The sequence below is a fragment of the Xenopus tropicalis genome, chromosome 4 (assembly GCF_000004195.4).
Source record: "Xenopus tropicalis strain Nigerian chromosome 4, UCB_Xtro_10.0, whole genome shotgun sequence".
NCBI lineage: Eukaryota > Metazoa > Chordata > Amphibia > Anura > Pipidae > Xenopus > Xenopus tropicalis.
This window is the reverse complement of record NC_030680.2, coordinates 77,824,379-77,848,178: the sequence shown is the minus strand read 5'-3', so window position 1 is coordinate 77,848,178 and position 23,800 is coordinate 77,824,379. Positions and strand designations below refer to the sequence as shown.

The following is a 23,800-nucleotide window of genomic DNA, read 5'->3' as shown; positions in this document are numbered from 1 at the left end:
TCCTTTTTAACTGACCCAGTTCTAATAAGATAAGTATTGATGCATGAGTGACTCAGGATGAAATTTAAGAGATTAGAACGTGTAAAGGTAAAAAAGGGTCCAGGACCGGATGGTAGGTATCCATCCCATGGTACTAAACAAGCTTAGCTCTGTGATTGCTAGACCAAGAGATTGGTGAATTGCTAATGTGGTGCCGTTATTCAAAAAGGGATTCAGTTCTCAGCCTGAAAACTATAGGCCTGTTAGTCTGACATGAGTAGTAGGAAAGCTTTTGGAAGGGATAGTAAGTAATAAGATACTTGAATACATTAAAAATCACAATACTATGCCTGCTTTAAGGAGCTGAACAGAAACCTAGACTCTGGGATGGCAGCATATGTTTGCTTATACTTTGCTAAAGCATTTGTTACAGTACCACACAGGTTAATAGTAAATTTAAAAAATATTGGCCTGGAATATAATATTTGTACTTGGATAGAGAACTGTCTGAAAGAAAGAGTGGTGATAAATGGAGCCTTTTTCAATTGGAACAGTGGAGTACTGCAGAGGCCTGTCCATGGTCCTTTGTTTTTTAAATTGTTCATAAATGACCTTGAGGTGGGCATTGAAAGTACTGTTTTTATTTTTGCTTACAATACTAAATTGCAAAACTAAAAGTTCCATGCAGGATGCTGCCACTTTGCAAAGAGATGGCTATCTCCTCCTGGATGAACCGACGCCACCTCAAACTTAACCTAGCTAAAACAGAGCTCATGGTCTTCCCGCCCAAACCTGGCCCTCCTCCTCCTTTCACCATTACTATTGATGGCATGACCATCAACCCTGTAAATTCTGCACGCTGCCTTGGGGTTATCTTTGACCAGTCCCTCTCCTTCTCTAACCATAATTATAACACTGCCACAACCTGCCGTTTTTTCCTCCGCAATATTGCCAAGATATGCATACCCTTGTGGCGCTTTCTAAATAAAGTTATACATACAAAGAGATTTCACTAAACTGGAAAACTGGGCAGCAAACTGACAAATGAGGTTCAATTTTTATTTTGAAGTATAAGGTAGAAAAAACACAGTTGAGAACATAACTGAGAAATACCTTAATTGAGAAGGATCTGAGGATTTTTGTAGATAAACTGCTTACAAACACTGGGGTATTTATTATATTATCCCATAAGTGTATACCAGCCTTTTACTGCTTTTCATTTTATACATAAGAGCAAAGAAAGATAAGAGCAGGATATAGTAGATACTGTCATACTGTTTCAAAAAATGGCAACTCCTCTTTTCTGGCAAAACTGAAATACATATTGGGATTAACTAGCTGTGAATAGGACCAATATAAACACATACATTAACTTAAAAAAGGACATAGCAGCAAATTGAAAACTAAGAAAGATGGCAGGTCTGTCTTCAACACCTACCAATTTCATACTTGGTGCCCACGACGTTTGCAGTAATTGCTCCATTTTTCTTCTTTTTTCTGACTTTCCTCTTAATAGAACTAGAAGGCTGATAAGGCAAATCGGAGTGCAGGGAGAGGCTGCATGTTGCTTGGTGATCTTTGGGTTGGAAAAAAGTATTACAAGGAAAATATTTAATATAAAAACAATTTTAGATATCTTAATATATATATATATATATATACATACATAAAGGGCTAAGGACCTATTATCCAGAATGGTCAGGACCTGGAGTTGTTGTCGATAAAGGATCTTTCCGTAATTTGGATCTTTAAATCTTAAAGGAACAGTAACACCAAAAAATGAAAGTGTATAAAAGTAATAACAATATAATGTACTGTTGCCCTGCATTGCTACAACTGGTGTGTTTGCCTCAGAAACACTACTATAGTTTATATAAGTAAACTGCTGTGTAGCCATGGGGGCAGCCATTCAAAGGAGAAAAGGCACAGGTTACTTAGCAGATAACAGAAAAACCCCCATTATATGGGGCTTATCTACTAGTTATCTGCTATGTAACCTGTGCCTTTTTTCCAGCTTGAATGGCTGCCCCCATGGCTACACAGCAGCTTATTTATATAGTAGCTTTTCTGTAGCAAAAACACCAGTTTTTTGCAGAGCAACAACACATTATATTTTAATTACTTTAAAACACTTTAATTTTTTGATGTTACTGTTCCTTTAAGTCTACTGAAAAATCATGTAAACACAATTTAAACCCAATAGGATTACAGCTTAATTGGGATCATGTACAAGGTTACAGAGAAAATTATATTGCTTATAATGGAGTCTATGGGAGATCTGTAATTTGGATAACAGGTTTCTGGATAATGGATTCCATGCCTCTATATGCATAAAATTAAACCATATCAACATAGTTATTGCAATACAAATATGGTAAATATCGTACCAGACTCATTAGGCAAGGATGGCATTATGCTCAGCGTTGGTGCCACTTGGGGTCAGTATCAGGAACCTACTAAGCTCATCTGTAGCCAGGTAACAAAGTGCTGCTGTCAAATCATCTTGATACTGTATCACTACAGGACTACTTGTACAGAAACCTTCATAAAGAAGAAAAAATATTTAACAACACTGAAAATATCAAATATTATCATTGCTTAGCAATGTGACACATTTCTACAGTCACATTAAATGACAAATGTTTGACTGATTGAAGTAAAACTATAATCCAAAATATTTTCTATTCACACCTTAAAATCATCTAGTTTAATTATTGCCTCTCTTACTACAAATTAAATCTAATTACAAAGATGATCTAAATTGAGAAACTGTCACAGTGTTCTTTTTTACCAAATGGTACTTCCACATTAAGGCCTTAGTAAATACTATACATACTATTCACTACCAAGCAAAAGAGCATCAAATCAGGCCCTTCCTATTAAAGGAGAAGGAAAGTCATTTTGGCATTTTACTGCCAATAAATTTGCCACATTAGTGCCACCTAGAGCACTATATTTATTTTGCAGAAAACTTTACCATACCTGAGTAAAGAGCCTAGAAGCTCCTTCCATTTGTTTAAAATTGCAACTACAGTTTTAGTTTGGTCTTCTTAGCTTCTTGCTGCAGCTCTAACAGCTGGTAGCTCAGATTACACATTTCAAGGGGGGGTGAGTTTTATGAATTCTTATGGGAGGGGGGAGCAGGAGAAGGGAGAGAGGAGAGAGCTGCACAGACTCAGGAATGAAGGATTTTTCTAAGAGAAGAAGTCAAAACCCAAGAACATGTTTGCAAAAAAGGAGACAAGAAATCCTGTGTTTCTTTTGATAGAGGACTCAGTGCAGCATTACTGTAAATGCTGATGGCTGTATCTACATAGACCTTTCTTATAAAGCTTACTTAGTTTGTACCTTTCCTTCTCCTTTAATTGAATTCCAACATAGTTTTGTTTATTTAAAGTATTACATGAAAAATAGTTTCTTTGTATATGTTTCCAAATTGGTTGGTATTTACTCAGACTCCCTTACAGTCTGGTCATAATGAAATCCTTAATTATTATACTAGAAACACAGGTAGAATTAAATGGGAAGTCATTATTCAAACTTTATCATCTGTCTTTATGCCGAGGTACAAAGATACTGTACAAAACTAAAGGTGGCCAAACACTGTAAAATCCGCTCGTTTGGTGAGGTCGCTAAGCGAGCGGCTCTTCTCCCGATATGCCCACCTGTGGGTGGGCGATAACGGGCTAATCGGCCCTAGGGCCAAACAATCTAATTAAGATGGCAGGCATCGAGTCATGGTGTCAAACGGAAAAATCAAACCTGCACAATCGAGATCTGGCTTATTTCAGGCCAGATGTTGGTCGGGGAGGCTCGTCGGTGGTGCCCATACCATCAACTTTCGATTCATTCCTATGAGATTTTTTGAAGTGTATTTATCAAATAGTGAACTTTCACCCACTGATAAATACAGTTCTAAAATTTCTATTAGAATAAATTGAGAGTGGGTGAATTTTTCTGTGGTGAGCTCTAATTTCACACTTTGGTAAATCGGGTCCTTTGTGTGTAATAGATGGATTATTAACAATTATTTACATAGCACCATTGATATTAATTACATAGCACCATTGATACTGTATACTATATACTATATATATATATATATATATACTACATTGCTATACTATATAAATTCACACACTATGGGCAATATTGTGAGGAACCTACAAACCTGCCTAAGGGAGAGTGGAAACTGGACTACTTAGAGGAAACCCACACAAAAACAGGGAGAGTGTATATGAAAACCTGTTTGCAGATAGTTTTCAATTGATATCAACTAAAAATACATCATTAAAGAAACAGTAACACCAAAAAATGAAAGTGTATAAAAGTAACTAAAATATAATGTGCCGCTGCCCTGCACTGGTAAAAGTTGTGTGTTTACATAAGAAAGTCTACTATAATTTATATAAATAAGCTGCTATGTAGCCATGGGGGCAGCCATTCAAAGGAGAAAAGGCACAGGCACATAGCAGATAACAGATAAAACACTATTGTATTCTACAGAGCTTATCTGTTATCTGCTATGTAACCTGTGCCTTTTCTCCTTTTTCCAGCTTGAATGGCTGCCCCCAGGGCTACACAGCAGCTTATTATATAAATTATAGTAGTGTTACTGTAGCAAACACACCAGTTTTACCATTGCAGGGCAACAGTGCATTATATTTTTAGTACTTTAAAGATCTTTCATTTTTTGGTGTTACTGTTCCTTTAAGGTGACAAGTAGGCATGCACCAAATCCAGGATTTGGTTTGGGATTTGGCCAAGAATTGGCCTTTTTTTGGCAGGATTCAGATCAGTCTGAATCCAAGTGCCTGACTGAACCAAATCAAAATCCTTAAAACCACGTGACTTTTAGAAACAGGGACAGTAAAAGAAATTTGTGTGCTGCCTAATTTGCATATGCAAACAAACAGATAGAAATTTCTATCTGCATATGCAAATTAGGATTTGGATTCAGTTCGGTATTCGGCTGAATTTTTTATGAAAAAAAACAAAATTAGTGGATTCAGTGCATCCCTAGACTGATAAGGATCCATTCCAGGCAGTGGGCAAACTTTTTTTCATATTAGTGTGAAAAAGAATTAGGTTTAACCAATCCAGCACTGAATCATTGTCATTTCTGAATGGTCAGCATTCCTGTTATGTCTCTTTCTGGCATCCAGCTGAAACTTCTATCTGTTTGTTGGGGACCCCGGCAATCAAAACAAATTGACTGTAAGGCTTAATGTTTATTTTTATACTTATTTTTTACTGTTTAGCTTTCTTTTCAAGTCCTCTACTATTCATATTCAATTCTGACTTCCATACTGCTGCCTGGCAGCATGGGTAATTAAGCCCTAAAACCAGATGGTGACTTGGGTAATTAAGCCCTAGCAGCCAAATAGCAGTTAAACATCCAAGCTTGATGGCTGTACAACAAGAAATGCTGTTCTCATTTGCTTTGAGGAACTGTAATAGCTGTTTAATAAATCTGTTCAGGTCTACTTTGTATTGGATTCTTTGTCCAGTCATTTATACATTAAATATTTTTTTATGAGTTCCTCAACCAAACTTTGTAGGTGCAACAAACACACTGATGCTGTGAGTCACTGACAGATTTCCTCAGGACTAACTGGCTGGTTCCGGCATGAGTCAGCAATTTGCAATGCACTACAGCCAACCAGAGTTGTTTGCCACAATAATAGGTCAAGGAAACATACTAATAAGCCATTTATAACTTAAAAACTAAAGCATCTTCTATATATTATAATACATAAGTTGAATGGAAAAGCTTCGTATAAAGTATCTATAGAAAGGACTGAAGCTGGTGCTACTGAGAAATGTCATAAACTACTATATTTATTTGTAGCATATTAATTCAGTAAGTCAGTGACCAAGCCTGATAAAATGCAATTGGAAAATACAAAAAAGAAAACGAAACTAATACATTAAGAAATACATTTTAGTGGAACGAGTTAAGAAAGACCACAAAAAATTCTCATTACTTGTGGGGTACAATACCATATGTATTGTGTTTAGAATGAGGTTGTGATGTGCTATGCTTACTCGCATTTTTTTGCTCTCTCTAACAGTTTTATAGTGGCAGGATTATTTTCACATAGAAGTTTCAGCTTCACCTACAGAACAGTAAAAAGACACAAGATACCAAGCAGGAGTTCACACTTTTCTGAGTAACAAAGGAGGGTGCTAATGCAGTGCTTTTCTATAAATCAGCATTGCTGGAAAATGTAGCTGTAATAACAACCAAATATAAGCACAACATGTCGGTTTGGGTTAAACAAGGTAACTGTTTATGGAGTGTGGAAGAATGAATGAAGTTGCTGGAAGAATTTACTGTTCATAATATGTCACATATTCTATACTTCTGCCTTTGCAGATAAAACATTATGGGAATCTGCAAATATCTAATACTTTTGTTGTGAACCTGACTGAGAAGGATTAGGATAATCACCAACCAACTTTCATCTGTGTCTGTTTAATCTCTGCCCCCACCCTCCCACCAGGAATTAACGGGGCATACAGCATGATGCTTTGTCCTCGCTGTTTTCTGGTTTAGAAAAAGCAGTGCATGACCTTCCACAGTCTGCTTTGATACCAACTCAGGCATAATCCATAACATCCTACTATTTCTGTTACCAGAAATGGCACAAAACCCTATCTCCAGTTCTAAATTAGTCCCTATTAGATGACTAACCAGTCATGTAACCTTACAGATGTACGCTGTGATATTTACTGCGTACTTGTGCTGATTTCTTGCATTAGCAACCAGAATTCATGTCTGCCCTTTTCTGGAACAGGTTTAATTAAATACCTGCAATACTTGGTAACCCCCACAAGGTGTCAGATTTGGTTTAAAGCATAAATCAGTTAAAAAAGAATTGCATGAGATGACAGCATCCGAGAATAAATAATAAAAAGGGAATTAGTGGCTTCTTGCAGTTCCATGTCATCTATAAATGCATTCAGCCGTCAGTCCTTTGCTTTAATACAGTCAAATAACAGCTGTCAGATTTGAACACACTTGCAGCTAAAACTACAGATGACATTATTATCAGCCCCCACTACATCTTACAGCACTACTGTTTTTTGTTTTCACTATAAATTTTAAACCAATTACAGTTTGATCGGCTGTCTATAGACATACAAGGGAAGGTCCAAGCCTGTGTCTATAAATACGGTTTAAAAGGCCAAATCCGACTGTATTTTACGCTCTCCTACAGCCTGAATACAGGTCAGTATATGTGGGTGCCACCTTACATATGCTAAGATCATTGCCACATCAGGAACAAAGGAGCAAAATGACTCTTCTGACATAAAGTGCAATTTTTGGTTTGGACTGAAACTTTTTTCAGCTGTAAATGGGAGCAATAGAATTTTTTGCAACAAACAGGAATGGCAAGATCTCAGTTTCATTTATTACCCTCTTATAGGTGCCTCTAAGCTACCAGCCCTCCCCATCAGATTGTAAGAATTTTCTAAAACAAATAGAAATGGCAAGATCACAGTTTCATTTATTACCCTCTTATATGTGCCTCTAAGTTACCAACCGTCCCCATCGGATTGTAAGATCTACAGGACAAGGACCTCCTTTCACCTAAGCCTTTTAATTTGCTGCAACTATTCTGTGTTACTAAAGTCATAAATCTTAAATGTTCACTATTGTTTTGCCTAGAGCTAGCAATCTTTGCCACAAAAAAATTGTCATGCTCAAGAGGAGACAAACCAAAAACTGCAGTTAATAAGAACACATGAACCGAGAGGGATAATAATGGGACCTCTTATCCAGAATGCATGGGACCTGGGGTTTCCCGGATAAGGTGTCTTTCCATAATATGGATAACCATACTTTGCTAAAAAATAATTGAAGTAAAAACCCAGCCACAGTACTTCTGCATCTCAATGTCCAATCAGTCTCATCATACAAAAAATCTCTCACCCAATATGCACTCAATGCGGCCAAACTGCTAATTCCCAGCAAATGGAAATCTAAAACCTTGCCTACCATCGCGGAATGGACCCAAGAAATGGAGGACATCCGCAAATTAGAGGAAACACACATGGACTCATATAAAGCCAAACAAACTCATTGGGCTACCTGGAGACCCTGGCAAGCTCTCCTGGAAATGAAAATATCCAACCCAACAAATCATCAAAACCCATAATCAATTAGGTGTTTGCTCTGCGGGCCGACTCAAAGGCAATAGGAGTAACAAATGGCAATATATAGATCATATAGGCCCTTGCAATGGAAGCCGGTATAGGACGTGGACCCCGATTTATCTCCCCCTACCCCACACTTGACGCTCCTCCCGTCTGGTATCCCCCCCCCCCTTCCCCGGTTACCTTAATTCAATCCAACAGCTATAAGCAATCACGACAACGGACAGTTCTTCCTTTTATACATTCTTAAGTCTTAGCGTTTTATAACAGATAACATTGTTAACCTAGTCTCTGTGATGTTCATTATGCCTTTTCATACAATTACTGAACCAATGCTTGACTACTTATATTACATGTTTGGATTGTACAAAAAACCCAATAAAAATTGAAAAATTAAAAAAAAAAAAAAAAAATTGAAGTAAACCCAAAAGAATTGCTTTGTCTTCAATAAAGTTATAGTTTAGTTGGAATCAAGTTCAGAGCATTCTGGATACCAATTTTCCAGATAACAGATCCTATGTCTTTTTCACACATATAAATCTCTATAATTAGCTGATGAAAGCATATAGTCTCCTTGCATTCAGGTGTCAGCAATACATGGGCAACAATATTACGAAAGGAATTCTGTCGTGATTTTTATGTTGTACTTTTTATTTCTAAATTACACTGTTCACATAGCAAATAATTTACTCTACCATTTAAAATTGTATTCTTAAACCAACAAATTTTTTTTTTTTTTAGTACTATTGGTGTGTAGGTAGCCATAATTTAGAGAGTCAGCGCTGCACATTAGAACTGCTTTCAGGTAACCCATTGTTTCTCCTACTCCCATGTAACAGGAGGAGTCTCAAGGCAGATTCGGATTTCTTAATATTGAGTGCTATTCTGATATCTACTGGGAGCTGCTATCTTGTTACCTTCCCATTGTTCTGCTGATTGGCTGCTGGGAGGGGGGTGATATCACTCCAACTTGCAGCTCAACAGTAAAGTGTGACTGAAGTTTATCAGAGCACAGGTCACATGACTGCAGCACCCTGGGAAATGAAGAATATGGCTAGCCCCATGTGAATTTTCAAAATGAAATATACAAAAATATTTGTGTTTTTTAAAAATAGATTTCAATGCAGGATTCTGCTGGAGAAGTTCTATTAACTGATGCGTTTTAAAAACATGTTTTACCAACATGTATTCCTTTAAGTTCTTGTTAGAACAAACAGGATATGAATATTTAGAAACTTTTACTGTTTAGTTTATGCAATGCAGTAGTGTTACAATGAAGTTATACTGCATCAGTTATGGGTTTTTGTTTTATATAATTTTATAAGTTTTAGGTTAAAACTGTAAAAACATAACAGCATTGTCAAATGTTTGTAAGCAGGAATGTAATGAAGCAAAGCCATATGATATAGCTTACCATTACGTACATAGTAAAAAGGCAGCCCTAGCAGTCTGAGTAAAACTTGCAGTATAACTGGGCTATAGACTGGCACTGAACAGTTTGTAAGAGCAATGTTTTTAAGCTACTGGCAAAGAAAATGTGCCTGGTTCACTGCTGAAAATAGAGCAGTGTATTGGGCAATATTCAACATACGGTAATATGTAGGCACTCTGTACTGTAATTTGGCTACGGAGCACTGGGCTACAAAATGGTAATGAGAAGGATAACAGTCCAATGAGAGGAATTACAGGGAATACGAGCAAACAATTAAACTGAGCATTTGGGTAATAAGTCTGCACTTTAAAATGTACCTGTGCAGATGCTGGGCTTAAAAAAATGTATTTGTACTCTACAGTATGACAGATGCACACAGAGCCCATGGGCAAAGGACAACATATAACTGTGCTACTAACCACAACGCTATTATACTATAACTGTTCAGCTGCTGAGCTTTGAACAATGCAAGTTTGTTACTGAGGGTGTTAACCCCATTGGGTTAAAATATGTCCATAGCTGCTTCAAAACTGTGCTCTACTCACCACTTTTGCAAGCTTCAGTTTTACACTGTTCAGTATGTGGCTGGGAGCCAGCCCTGATATGCTTGTGCTGCTCCCCCCCCCCCCCCCCCCCCTGTTGAGTAAAGCCTGTCAGTCAGTGCTGTGACCACTTCCTGTGGGAGACTTTCATTTCACTCTGGCTTCTGATTTGAGAGGTTGTGTATGCAGCTCTCATATAATGACAGTTTTAGGAGGTAAAATGCTTTAAACATCTTTTTTTTCTGCATCATTTCACATTTTGAGGGAGGATGAATATTATAACTGAATATGAACTTTATATAAAATGTCTCCTTTGAATGGAAAATTTTTGACAATGCCAGCACTAAAATTTTCAGCACAAGACTCTTCTAGTAGACAGAGGAGACTGCTTTTCAGGGTTTCCTAACCTTCTTAGGAAATCCATATTAAGCAAGGGGGTCAGTATTTTGTACTCAGGAATTGTTTTAGAATCAATTATACATCTTCATATCAGGGATTCCAATAAATTGAAATGGTCAAATTGCTAAAATGTGGAAATGTAGGGTTATGCCTCTCTGTAAAAAAACATGCATGTGTGTTATCTGTTTCAAATATCAGGTCTTGCCACAATATACAGTTATAGTCAGTAACTGCAAAATGTTCTTCCACCCATTAATTTCTGTTTTAAACAACATGTTTAAAAAACATACAGTATAACTAAGCTGGAAACTGTATAAGAATTCATACTATACGTAACTGCATTCATTCTGCTAAGGGCATCGCAGACACTCTCTGGAATCTATCTACAGACACAATTTTACAAAGCTCAAACAATAGAGATTTTCACTGATTTTATGTTATGCCCTGTCCATCAGGACTCAAGGGCCCAATAACTGGGTGAGCCTGTTTTGGCCTGTTACTTGGGTGGTCATATCAGGCAAAGGCTCTTTTAAGAGCTCGCTGAACAAACAGATCTACCTGTGTCTGCCCAGTCTTACACATACCATGCCCTTTCAAGGGCACAGTAATCTGTGCTTGCAAAAATGATTAGTGAAAAAGGAGGAATGAACAAGAATAAGTGCCCTGTAGTCTATTAATCTATCTTTCTACGTATATGTTTCTAAGGTGCTTATTATAGACTAGTGTACATACTATACAACCGCACCCCTGAGTATATATGAAAAGAGATCTGTTATGAAGACAATGGAGATGTGAGTTGTTAAACATAATTTAGTATAGTCACCTTAATCATCTAGTTCTCTCTGTCAGCTCCAAACCTTCCCGAGAGAATAACTAAGCTTCCACTTCCCCTTGCTATAGAAAAATCAATGACTCTGTGAAGCAATGTTGAAGAAGTACCTTTCTATGAAATGGACTTTCAACAGCCATAAAACCTTACTCTATAATTGATCCTACTACTGCTATAAATACAGAACATTGCCTAGTCAACTGTATTTGATTCCATATGCTCTATTGAAACTGCATTGCAGTACAACAAAGACCAATGTATTAAAGGAATACAATACAGGCACACCTTCCCATGTGTCATTACAAGACTCCATAGAAAACTTATTCTTAACCATGGTGTTAGCATTTCCTGCCTCACTGCACTGGGTCTTTAATCTAATCCCAACCAGAGCACTATATATATGTAATTTATCTATGTATATTTTTATAAAATCAAACTGACCCATGTGCACCCTACTTGGGCAGTGACTGATTTAAATAATCAAAAAGTCTCTTTTAATGCTTTCTTGAACTGTTGTTTAACTATACTATACAAAAACCCCAATTACAGATTTGCTATCAATATTGGTTGATACTGGGTTCAGCTGGCTCTATACGATGACAAAGGCATTTTGGCATGTTACTGCCAATAGATTAGCCACAATAGTACAAGCTCTACCATACCTGAGTAAACAGCCCTAAAGATCCCTCTTCTAGCTTGATCTCAGTAGTGTCCATGCTGCAGATCTGGCAGCTGGTAGCTCAGATTACACAGCACCGTTTGGAGGGGGAGTGAGATACGATGGGAGGTTGAGCAGGAGAAGGAAGGGGGAGAGAGAAGCAAACTGAGCAGAATCATGCCGTGCTCTGAAGGATTTTTCTGAGAACAGGAAGTCTGACACAGATCATGTGTACACAAAAGAAGAAAATAAATCCTGTGTTTATTTAAACAGAGGACTCAGTATAGCTTTTCTGTGAGTGTTTATGGCTGTTTTTACATAGACCTTTCTAATGAAGCTTACTTAGTTTTTACCTTTCCTTCTCCTATAAAGGAGTATTTATCACAATATGAGTCTAGAGCTTAATACATAAAAACTCACCCATGTTTTATTCTTTCCCATGGGATTTTTAGATGAGTATTTATCAAATGGTGAGTTCTAAAAATCCCATAGGAATGAATAGAATGTGGGTGAGTTTTTATGTATCAGGCTCTAAACTCACATTTTGATACATCTGCCTAAATGTTGACTTGGTTACTGAGTTAAAGCAGTTTGAAACTCAGGGCCGGCCTTAGGCCGATTGGACCTATTACCCGCAATTGGGTCCCGTGCCAATGGGGGCCCCGCACCCCGGAATCAGTTTTACATACCCCCCTGTTTTAATAGGGCATCCCGCTATTTGCGGGACATTCATGGAATTATCTCTGACAGCGGCCTGCGCTGGCTGTACCTGAGCGTCCCTCTTCTTCCGTGGTTCCTCTCCTTATGCGGCTCCTTCTTTGGTGGCGCCAGGCCCTTTTATAAGGTTGCGTATTGACGTCACATGTACCGAGGGGCGCAACCTTATAAAAGGGCCTGGCACCACCGAAGGAGCCGCATAAGGAGAGGAACCGTGGAAGAAGAAGAAGTAGCAGCATCTATGGAGGGGGTACTGTGTATAGAGGGGCACTGTGTATGGCTGGGCACTGTGTATGGGGGGCGCTGTGTATGGGGGGGCACTGTGTATGGGGGGCGCTATGTATGGGGGGTACTGTGTATGGGGGGGCACTGTGTATGGGGGTGATGTGTATGGGGGGGTACTGTGTATGGGGGGTACTGTCTATGGGGGCACTGTGTATGGGGGTACTGTCTATTGGGCCATTTGGGGCACTGTGTATAGGGGGGAAAAACTGGTACATAGTTATAACTGACTGTCTTCTCTCTGCAACTGTTGACACTTTCTATTGGGGGTATTGTGTATAGGGGTTACTTTATATGGGGGCACTGTGTATGGGGGGAACTGTCTATGGGGCAATTGGGGGCACTTTCTATAGGGGTACTGTCTATGGGTGCATTTGGGGACACTTTCTATTGGGGGCATTGTGTATGGGGTTACTTTCTATGGGGGCATTGTGTATGGGGGGCACTTTCTAGGGGGGGTTACTGTCTATGGGGGGTACTGTCTATGGGGGCACTTGGGGGCACTTTCTATGGGGGGCACTGTGTATGGGGGGTACTGTCTATGGGGGCACTGTGTATGGGGGTACTGTCTATTGGGCCATTTGGGGCACTGTGTATAGGGGGGAAAAACTGGTACATAGTTATAACTCACTTATAACTGACTGTCTTCTCTCTATATTTGTATTTTATATGTAGGAGTTGCTATATTGTTTTCATTAGGTAGTACAGTATGAGGGTATAGCACATTTGCATCTGATCCCGCCATTTCAACTAAATAAAAGGAGTATTTTTTTTTTTAAATGGGGCATGGTAATTGGGGCGTGGCTGCACGCGCCAAATCTTTGTGTCCCTCTTTTAATTTTTCAAATGTTGGGAGTTGTGCCTGTATTAAGCACAATTCAGCAGGAACAGCCTAAAAAACTTTAAAACTATGGCAACATAGGGAATCCTCTGCACTAAGCATAATTCACAATGTACTAAGGGGGCCCTGTAAAAATGGTTCCAATTGGGCCCCGCAGTTGGAAAGGCCGGCCCTGTTGAAACTTATTGGCGATGTCAGTGGCAGGACATTAAATAAAGTGTTTATGGATTGGTTTTATCTTTAACTTTTGCAAGAATTTTATAAAAGATTTTTTAGATTAGAGCTTTATAGTTACTGATGTTTATGCCTCATTCTCTCACAGATATATCCTAGTAGACCCAAATAGTACTTAATCTAATCGCTTACTAGCATCCACTGTCTTGCCTTACAGTTATATACAGTGTATGTTCTGACTATGCAAACTTTTTCCCAAAATCTGAAGCTGTGTTTCTGCAATGCATGTCAGTTATTGTGAGCTTTTTACTTGCAACACTGATCAAAATGCAAAGCTGTATCCCTATAATGCAAGTCAGTCAACATGAAAACTGTACTGAGCCATCTAGTTGCTAATTTAGCCCAATTTAGCCAGTAAAAACTGATTCTACATTGTCAGAAATGGAGCAAATGTGACAGTCCTTAGGGGAGTGATAAGCAGAGCATCTCTACTGCACAGACCAGAGCACAAGTGCTTTCACAGAACAAACATGGTTAACTGACTGGAACCACGTAGGCAAGTATAATTAAGAAAATAACCTCCCCCATGGGTGATAGCAATCCCAGGACTCCTTGGTTGTCATGGCTCCAAAATGGGATAATGACCGCTCAGATTGCACACTCGTTGATTAGATAATACATGCTAAATGCCAGCAAATACAATTTGGCCTGTCTATCACCCCAAAGAAGGCATATCACTTGACACAGACTTAAAATCGACTCAGTTGTGGTTTATATTTATGGTGGCCATACACGTTACAATTATGAACTTTCCTGGGACCACCGATCGCAAGAAAGATTGTTCATACCCTCCAGTAACGTTCAGAGCTGAATCGTCAGATATGCAGGTAGAAACATTCTACCCCTATATGATGATTCAGCGCCTTCAAAGTCGCCCAATCAAAATTTTCCAGCCTGCCTGATCGATGAAACGATCGATATCCAAGGCCTTTGCCAATATCAGTCGCCTCTACTTCCGCCATACACACATTGAATATCATATGAAACTTTGCTTTGTACGATAATATAAGTGCGTGTACAGCGACCTACACCTAACTACAAAAGAGTCAGCTACTAAAGTTTTCAGGGCTTATTTATTATAAAATAAAACCAGCACAAGGTGCAGACTACACCTGCAACTGTAATAACTGCAATAGCTCCGACAAATGCTGGCAGTATTGTATTAATGGGGGTGGCAAAAAAGAGTGCAGAGTCCTGGGGCAATTCAAATAGAGCTATGGTTGCCACCCAGCCAGCATTTGACCGGTCTAGCCAGCAAATCTATATCTTTGCCATCAATATATTTAATATTTGTTATAAAAATAATACATTAAAACATTAAACAATTGTATATTATATTTGTAAGCGCAGTAACCCTACCGATATATCCCTCCCTTCCCTGAACCTCTCATTGGCCGATCATCCCCTTTCAAGTAAAGGCTGCGAAGAAAGGTGGCAAGCCTTAATAGATTGGACAAAGTGTAAGAAAGGGTGACTTGCACCTTTTTTTTTCACTACGTAAATGACACATTGGTCAGGGCTTTTTTTTTCAAGGCTTACAGTATTCAGCTGTTTCTAATCCAAAAATCAAAAAATCTATGTCTCTACCATCTACCTTATGCAGTCCCTGGAATACCTTTGCTTACACTTGATGTGAATTGGCAGTATATGTCTTTTGTCATGTTTATTTAACCTGTAAACATGCAGCAAAAACACTGGAATAAGGGCTGTGTCGCATAGGGTGCTCTTGTTAACGCTACCTTTAATTATATCAAACACCAGCTTTAGCACATTTTTAAGGACGCAATCACAGGACAAAAGCCAACTTGATTTCTTTTCACTTGGGTTCTGATCACCAGTGCAATCACAAGCAAACAAAATGCCACATGTGACATTAGCACAAGGCAGAAAAAGCTGGCCATAAGAAATTGAATTGTCGCTCCTTAGGGCAATGATACAGTGTTTTCTTTGTATAAGTGCCATTCGTCAACTTTTCTAATTTTTCCACAATCAGTGTAAATCGTGGCATGAAATGCTTTTTTTTTTTTCAACTGACAGACCCAGATGAACCATTGAGAAAGGAAAGCACCCAAACCTCGCTAAAAGAGCCTGTCATTCATTTTAATAGAAACCACCTGGTGCCAGTATTTGGCCAGAAAACATGCCTGTTTTCATTACAAAAAAATAAAAGAGTCCTCAGCAAATTTCAGGAGCTTCTCTGCCATCTGAAAAAGCTTGGTGAAGAATATGCGATGTGCCTTTTAAATGACTTTTTTTGACACAGAGACTAGATTGTATCTGGACGAGTCAAAACTCCAGTATGCATCCATTCCTTCTATAATATTAAAGTGTCTTTTTAATATTTAGATGTGGGGAAATCAATACAAATACTGTAAATGTGCAGCTGTGTTAGCCTAGTCAGTATATCTGACTGCTTTTTTAAAAAAACTGCTCTATATCACTGTGACATGTAGATTGTTTGCTGTATCACTCACCCAAGGACACTGCCATAGTGGATGTTAGCCTTTAGAACCATATTGCTTTGTCAGAGACCATGCTATAAAGAACTTCTATTCAATAAAATACGTACAAATAAAATCACAAGCAGCAATTCCACTCAATGTTATCCTGTAAAGTAATAAAAGACGTACTGTTATTAATGTAGGAGTATTGCTTTCTGGCACTTTCTGGAGTCTTTGGTGTGTTGTATGAGTACCAGCAGTGAACTGATGTCATGTAAACACATATTCATACAGACAACTGACAAATAAAACTGTTGTCACCTTTGCAAAAATCACAGTTACTGTTTTTCTGTCATGAGTTCTACAAAGAATCTGCAAACTATTACTTGAATATTATATGTTACCTTCCAGGACTGAACTCAGGATTTTATCTTTATTATGGCAGAGGTCAGAAGTTATTTGCTTGTTCAGAGTGTATCAGCTGCCCTTAAAAAAAGGATGAAGCTGATATTTGGCCCTTTCATAGAAAGTTTGCATAGGAAAGACAATTTCCTACAGCCACATAAATGTAACAATTCCTCCTTGGCCAGGATACATTGCTAATACACGAGTGTGCAGATGGATGGACATCTTTTTAGATACAGTAACAAGTGTATACATATGTGTTTAGGTGAATAGTTATTGTGACTCGCATGGTGTTCCACTATATTATATATAGCACAAGTCCCATCCACTGAAGAAGCCACACTATTACTCTAATGAGATTGTTTTCTAAAGATAACATTTGTCGTGCTGTGCATTTACTTTAACCACTCAACAGACAACAAAAAAGAAATGCACCAGGCGTAATGTCCACCTGGCGAACACTTTTTCTTAAGAGCTTTTGGACATGGCCTATTGCAGTTTGTGTAGCCTGCACCCACAACCTACTCATGCTCCCAGCCTTGACCATGGTTGCCAGTAACTGAGGTATTGTCAAGTGAGTTTTAGGCCTTTTCATTTGCAGGGCTAACGTTAATTTGGATGCAAGTTATGAGAAGCAGGAGACTGGGCTTTTACTAAGGATGGCTGGATGAGGTGAACACAAAAACTCCAGCAAAACGTGTGCAAATTGACACGTCTAGACATACATTATCTTTATTCTTTCTTCAGGATAAGCCATTGAATCTTGTCATATCATCTATGTAGCTAGTTTAAATAAGCATGATCAGTATAATATTATCTAATATTATTTTTGCAAGTAATAGCACTAAATTACTTACATGTAAATGCACACCATTACTGACTACATTTATAAACATGTAGCATTAGCGAATGTAAATAATGTATGACACAGAAACATAGTGTAATGGTGCAGGAAGGGCTCTTGCAAGCCTCTGATTTTTAGTGCACTTGTAGCACAACATGGTAGGAAAAAAATTACATGTTTACTTACTGAACACAGATTAAAAGCCATGGTGGTCTGCATAAAACTACTGTGATATCTGGAAACATCTTTAATTTGTTGCACAAATGATCCATTACCTTTAATGTCTTGGATCATTTATTTAATTTATTTTAGAAAATACATCTTCAGACCTTAAGCCCTACAAATGGATTACTCAACAAAAAATAACCTGATTTCTAAAAATGATAGAGAAGTATAAGGGCACTGCTCTCCTAACAGGCCTCCACATGCCTCTATTATGGTTCAATTGTGACACAGGGACCAAACAATGAGACCAGCCCAATCTGGCCCTGCATGTAGATGGCCAAATCAGACAAAGATCTGCTCATGTTGTGACAAGTGGATTTCTATGTATGTGGCCAGCTTAATTGAACAGTGCATACTAACATAAGTGAACATAATGCCTACTAAAGAGAAACATGCGGGTGGTTTTTTTGCCATTAAATAAAGTTTTTCTCAATTTTCTCACATTTCTCTGCCTCATGAAAAATCACATTCAGTAAAAATAAATGATTAGTGTCTTTTTTGGGTAAAAAAAATTACAAATTTGCACAACTTGTGCAAATAGAATTCCATACTGCACTACTGTAAATTGGGTCTGAAATATATATCTAAACTGGACTTTTTTTTCTCGTGGCCTCAAGTTTTATAACAATTTTTTTCTCAGTAATTGTTAATCAATAGAGGATCTTGGTGCTAGCTTCAAAGTTGTACATTGTAACACTTATTAATCAGTAGTTCTTTAGCTCAGTGTTGGCCAATAGTCAGATTCTGTTCCCACCAGTGAAATTATATCTATTGGTTGCAATGATCAGGAGACTGTGCACAATTAGTTTATATTTAAGAAGAAAAAAACACAAAAGAAACATCATGTATATAACAGCTGATGACTGGCAATATATAAATATATACATTTTTCAATAGTATACAAAATCCCTTTCTACCCTAACTCAGATGATCGGAGCTCTGCATTTCCACCTGCTCACATCTGTAATATTGTTATCTATTAAACATAATGCCCTAGGCATCATCTTCACACTACCCAAGGGAAATGCCACAGGTGCATCTGAACCTCTAGGAAGGGGGAGGTGATACTTTTCATTGGGTGAGGCTCAAGAAACTGAGAAGCATAGCATAAGGAACAGGCAACAAATACAAGGCTATGTAGGGGCCTCATAAATGCTTGAGAAAGTCTTATGTAACCTGTAAGTTTTAACACTTCACTTTTCTACTCCCTACTTGCTCAACAAAGTGGAATACCTTGCTGAACAATTATAATTTTGCACATTTTATACCTGTTTTGTACCTGAGTCCACATAAATAATGTGAACTTTCAGTACATCACTAAACAAATAAACAAAATGCTTGAACGCTGGACTGGGGTTGCTGTCTGGCAAGCCAAGCACCTTTCTTTTTAAGCCACCTAATGTTAAATAATTTGAAGGGACAGCATTGGTGCAATACAAAGGGCTTTTGCTGAATGTACGCATTGCCTATTTAATAAGGAAATATCTAATTTTTTGCTCTAATCAAACAAACCAGCAGCCCACTATCTTAATTTTATATTTATTAAGTCATTAATATTAGTTACACTTCTTAATTTAGAAGAAAGACAATGTAATTTAATTTTATAAGTTAAAACGTTATTTGTTACATTTGCAAATAACTTATAAAATTACATTACATTTTCTTGCTTCTCTTTCTACATGTGCCAATGAAACAATGTATCAGTTGTCAGCTCTCATCCAAACAAGTTCCCACAATGCTTGATTATAGGTATGGTATTCATGCATTAGCTATAAAAGCCACAAAAATTAAAATGCATAATAATGGAGGAGTGGGATCAAACTGTGCAGTTCTCATAGCAGACATATACTGTGAGCAAAACTGGGACAATGACAGCAGAGTTTATTTGCATTATGTTTTGCATACGATCGCTTGTAATATCACTACGATTTAGTCAAAGCAAGGCCATATGGTGTGCATCCTTAAAACCTGGGGATCTCTGCTAAAGCTGATTTATAACCCATACTGCTACTAAAACTTGCTCTATAGGGCAAGCTATTCTTTTAAAGGGGCAATATTACCCATTTTTTTAACATGAGTTCATTGAATATGGCTTGTGCTAAACATACATTTTGACTGTTGTTTTAATAAGAAATTTGTATGTATATATGTGTTGTTTCCTGCAAACAAAACAATTAGTATGCCTTTTAAGCCCCATAATTAAAGGGGATGTTCGCCATCAGACAATGGTCTGAAATTGAACAGCCCATTTTTGTAAGGAATCTTTATTATTTGAAATGTGTCATTTCAAAGATATAGACCAGGATCAGCGCTGCTAAGCTCTCACCAATCTCTCTCTCCTCTTTCAGTAGGCTGTGCTCTGCTCTTAAGGTGGCCACATACGTGGCGATCTGCGATCTTTTGTGCGACCATCAGTCGCACGAAAGATCGTCAGACCCGCCACTAACCTTCAGGGCTGAAACGGCAGATGAGGTAGAAACAATAGGATTTCTGTTTTGGGCAGAGGGCAAGCTGGAGTCGCCAATCCCTTGAAATGACAGAGGAGAGGGCAGAGGAAAGAGCCTGTCGCCAGCATTAATTGGTCGGTAGATTCAAAACTACACATTTTAAATAATAAAGATTAATTACAATTGTCTGAAGACTACTGTCTGAAGGTGAACATCCCCTTTAACTTTTAGTATGATGTAAAGAGTAATATTCTGAGTCAAGCTGCAATTGGTATTTACTTTGTATTTTTTGTTATTTTTTACTTATTTAGTTTTGTTCAACAGTTCTCCAGTTGAGAATTTCAGCATGTATCTAGACATTTTAGCCCTTCACTTGGTGTGTTACCTTAGAAATACTGAAATATGCAACAACCTCCAGTCTGTATAAAGGCCTAATCCAGCTCTACAAATGGGGCAAGCAATAACTAGGAAAAGTAAAAAAATCCTTGTGGACTTGTCAGAAGTAACAATGCAGGCACTTGGCTTGCTGTCCTTTCCTAGTGTGTGGGAGAGAAAGTAAAGGCATATTAAGAAAATGCTTTTTTGGCTATAGCCTCCTGGTAATAAATTTCAGATAGGTCATTCAATTCTGATCTGTATAGAATCCAGCATATGTTATGGCTATTTGCAACTGAGAAACAACACACCGATGAGAATATAAAGTGGAGCAATTCGTTGTAAAGCAGACTAGGAAAAGCATCCAGTCTGCAACAGTGCTGTAGGTTTAACCACACCAAGGAAATGACAAATTAAATATTTAGAAATTACCACTCTCTGTCCAATAAAACTAACTTTTGCTGCAGAGTAAAATTACCATTACATTACAATCATTTAAATAGGAACTGTCATGAAATCTAAACCCTAAAGTTCCTCTCAATACTAAAATAAACATGTCTTTTAATTTTACGGTGCAATTAAAAAAATATAACAATTGGCAGGCAATTTTTAATTAAAAGATACTTTCTTATCTATCTCTTCTTAAGCTGGCCATACACGCACCGATAATATTCGGTACATGTATGGTGTGGATCGACAAGACGACTGATATCGCAAAGGCTGTGGATATCGGTTGTCTTGTCGATTAGCTGGGTTAAAAGTTTTTGTGTTCAGGGCTGAATCTGCAGGTGGAGGTAGAACAACAGTTCTGTTAACCCTGCCCCCGCATAATAGAGTTCCTAATCGGGACTTGCCTCCCTTCCTGCCTGGCTGCATCAGAGGAGGTGGAGGTGGGGGGGATGTCAGAAGAATGAGCAACTGAGGGCACTGTACTATATAGAGTGGGAAAAATAGGGTTAAACAAGAAGCCAAAACTAAACTCACTGATGGAAAACCTGTTAAAAATGATAACTTTGTAAGTGGAGGGTGCTCCCTTGGATTAGTTCTTATCAGCCCACACAACTAAGGATACATTTTCAGCAGCACGGCATGCCTGTGGACAAAACTGTTAGAGGAGGGGGGTGGAAATAGTGCCTCTAAGGATAAGGTATTACCGGAGACGAGAAGCATGTGTTCTTAGGATGCGATGGGGCATGTGATTTTCTGACTGTAAACACAACTGTGAGATCTAACAGGTAGTGATGACTGAAACTGCATTTTTATGCTTTATGTAATAATTTCACTAATGCATTGGAGTCAATAGGCTTTTTATCTTGCTTTCTTTCACACCAAATGTATTTGAGTCAATTATTATTATTTAAACACATATAATAATGCATATTTATAAAATGCCAACATATTCTGCAGTGCTGTTCAATAAATGGCTGCATATTAATATTATATATTTAACATATAAGAAAACATACAAAAACAACCAATAACCAACACAAGAGTTAAAGAAGGCCCTGCCCGGAAGAGCTTACAATCTAAAAGTTACTGGCCTTTTTCCTCAGTTTTTTTCCCCAGCGAGAAAACCACGATTATTTATGGCAAAATTCTAGGGCAGATTCACTAACATTTTCACCACCAAAGGAAATGCTAATTTTGCCACAGGCAAAAAATTTGCTCATCCCTAGTATTTACTCCAGATCCCCTATTAACCCACTTTTAGTGGAATGGCACTGCATTTACTCTGCTGACTAACAGTCCACTACTTTCAGTCTGAAATATCCAAATGAATTATCTATCCTTTAAATAATGAAATATTATAAAAGCTAAATAATAGATGTCAGGTTCTATTTTAAATAAAAAAAACAGAAAGCTGATAGAAACACAGGTAGGTGGATTCAGTATAGATTAGATAGATAAGAGATTATGATAGATGATAGACAGATAGATAGATAGATAGATAGATAGAGATAGATAGAGATAGATGATAGATAGATAGATAGATAGATAGATGATAGATAGATAGATAGATAGATGATAGATAGATAGATAGATGATAGATAGATAGATAGATAGATGATGGATAGATAGATGATAGATAGATAGATGATAGATAGATAGATAGATAGATAGATAGATAGATGATATAGATAGTGTGTGATGTGAAAAAGCGGAAGAATAAACCAGTCTCCTTGTTCCTGGTTCCTCCACCTCAGCCCCCACCACAGTAAATGATGCTGAATCATTGTCATCCTCCCTGTCCTATTGATGACAAGAGCTCCAGATCAGCTTGGCACTGCCCAGCGTTTCTCATTACAAAAAAGGAAGCAGGCAGGCTCATGGTCGAATTGAGACACAATCCATAAGATTATCCCAAATTACAGGCAGCCCCACGAACAGCTGTCCCCTCACACACCTTCCCTAAGTACTACTTACCGGTTAAGGTCCAGGACAGAGGCGCTGCTTTTCTTTTCCTTTACACTGGCATCATTCTGGGCCACCAAGGCTATGTCACGTGAGGTCGTACAGAGACCCAGGGTTGGCCAGTAGCCTCCAGCACCCCAGTCCTGCAGCTCATCCCTAGGTTCCTGGGCAGCGGAGATTACTGCATAGTTGGACTGAACCAAAATGAGAGAGGGGGAATCCCTGTGTCCTACTAATGCTGCTTGGGTCTTAATCGGACAAAGGTATCCCTACAGTTAGATGCTAGTCATTTCCCCGTATTATATAACGCTCAGTGATATTTATACTAACAAGATTTTATTAGAAGGACTGATTGTGGGTGACTAGCCTGTCCCTCCCCGTACATGGACACACATGGTTTGGTCTTTGAGTCAATGCTTTCACTGCTGGAACGCAAACAATGACCTTAGCAACAACAAAGCAGGCTTGTCGCTTTACTTTCCTGAATCGGGAGCTTCTAGCGTTTGACTTGCAATGCTCCTGTTTCTCGCATTTTGAATTCAATAGCACTCTCTTACAGTTGCGATGCACTTTTT

The 23,800-nt window shown here is 38.2% G+C and overlaps 1 protein-coding gene across 2 annotated transcripts in view; it reads right to left on the bottom strand.

The window, feature by feature from the left end:
* Positions 1-23,511, bottom strand: part of ttll7 (tubulin tyrosine ligase like 7) — a 132,946-nt gene extending 109,435 nt beyond the window's left edge. The window contains exons 1-3 of one of the 2 annotated variants that reach the window (XM_031899718.1): positions 23,238-23,511; positions 2,367-2,520; positions 1,418-1,555 (exon numbers count right to left, since the gene is read on the bottom strand). In XM_031899718.1, coding sequence (XP_031755578.1) covers positions 1,418-1,555; positions 2,367-2,391 — 163 coding nt within the window. In that variant the 5' untranslated portion in view covers positions 2,392-2,520; positions 23,238-23,511. 2 annotated transcript variants of the gene reach the window in all.
* Between the last annotated feature and the right edge of the window lie 289 nt (positions 23,512-23,800).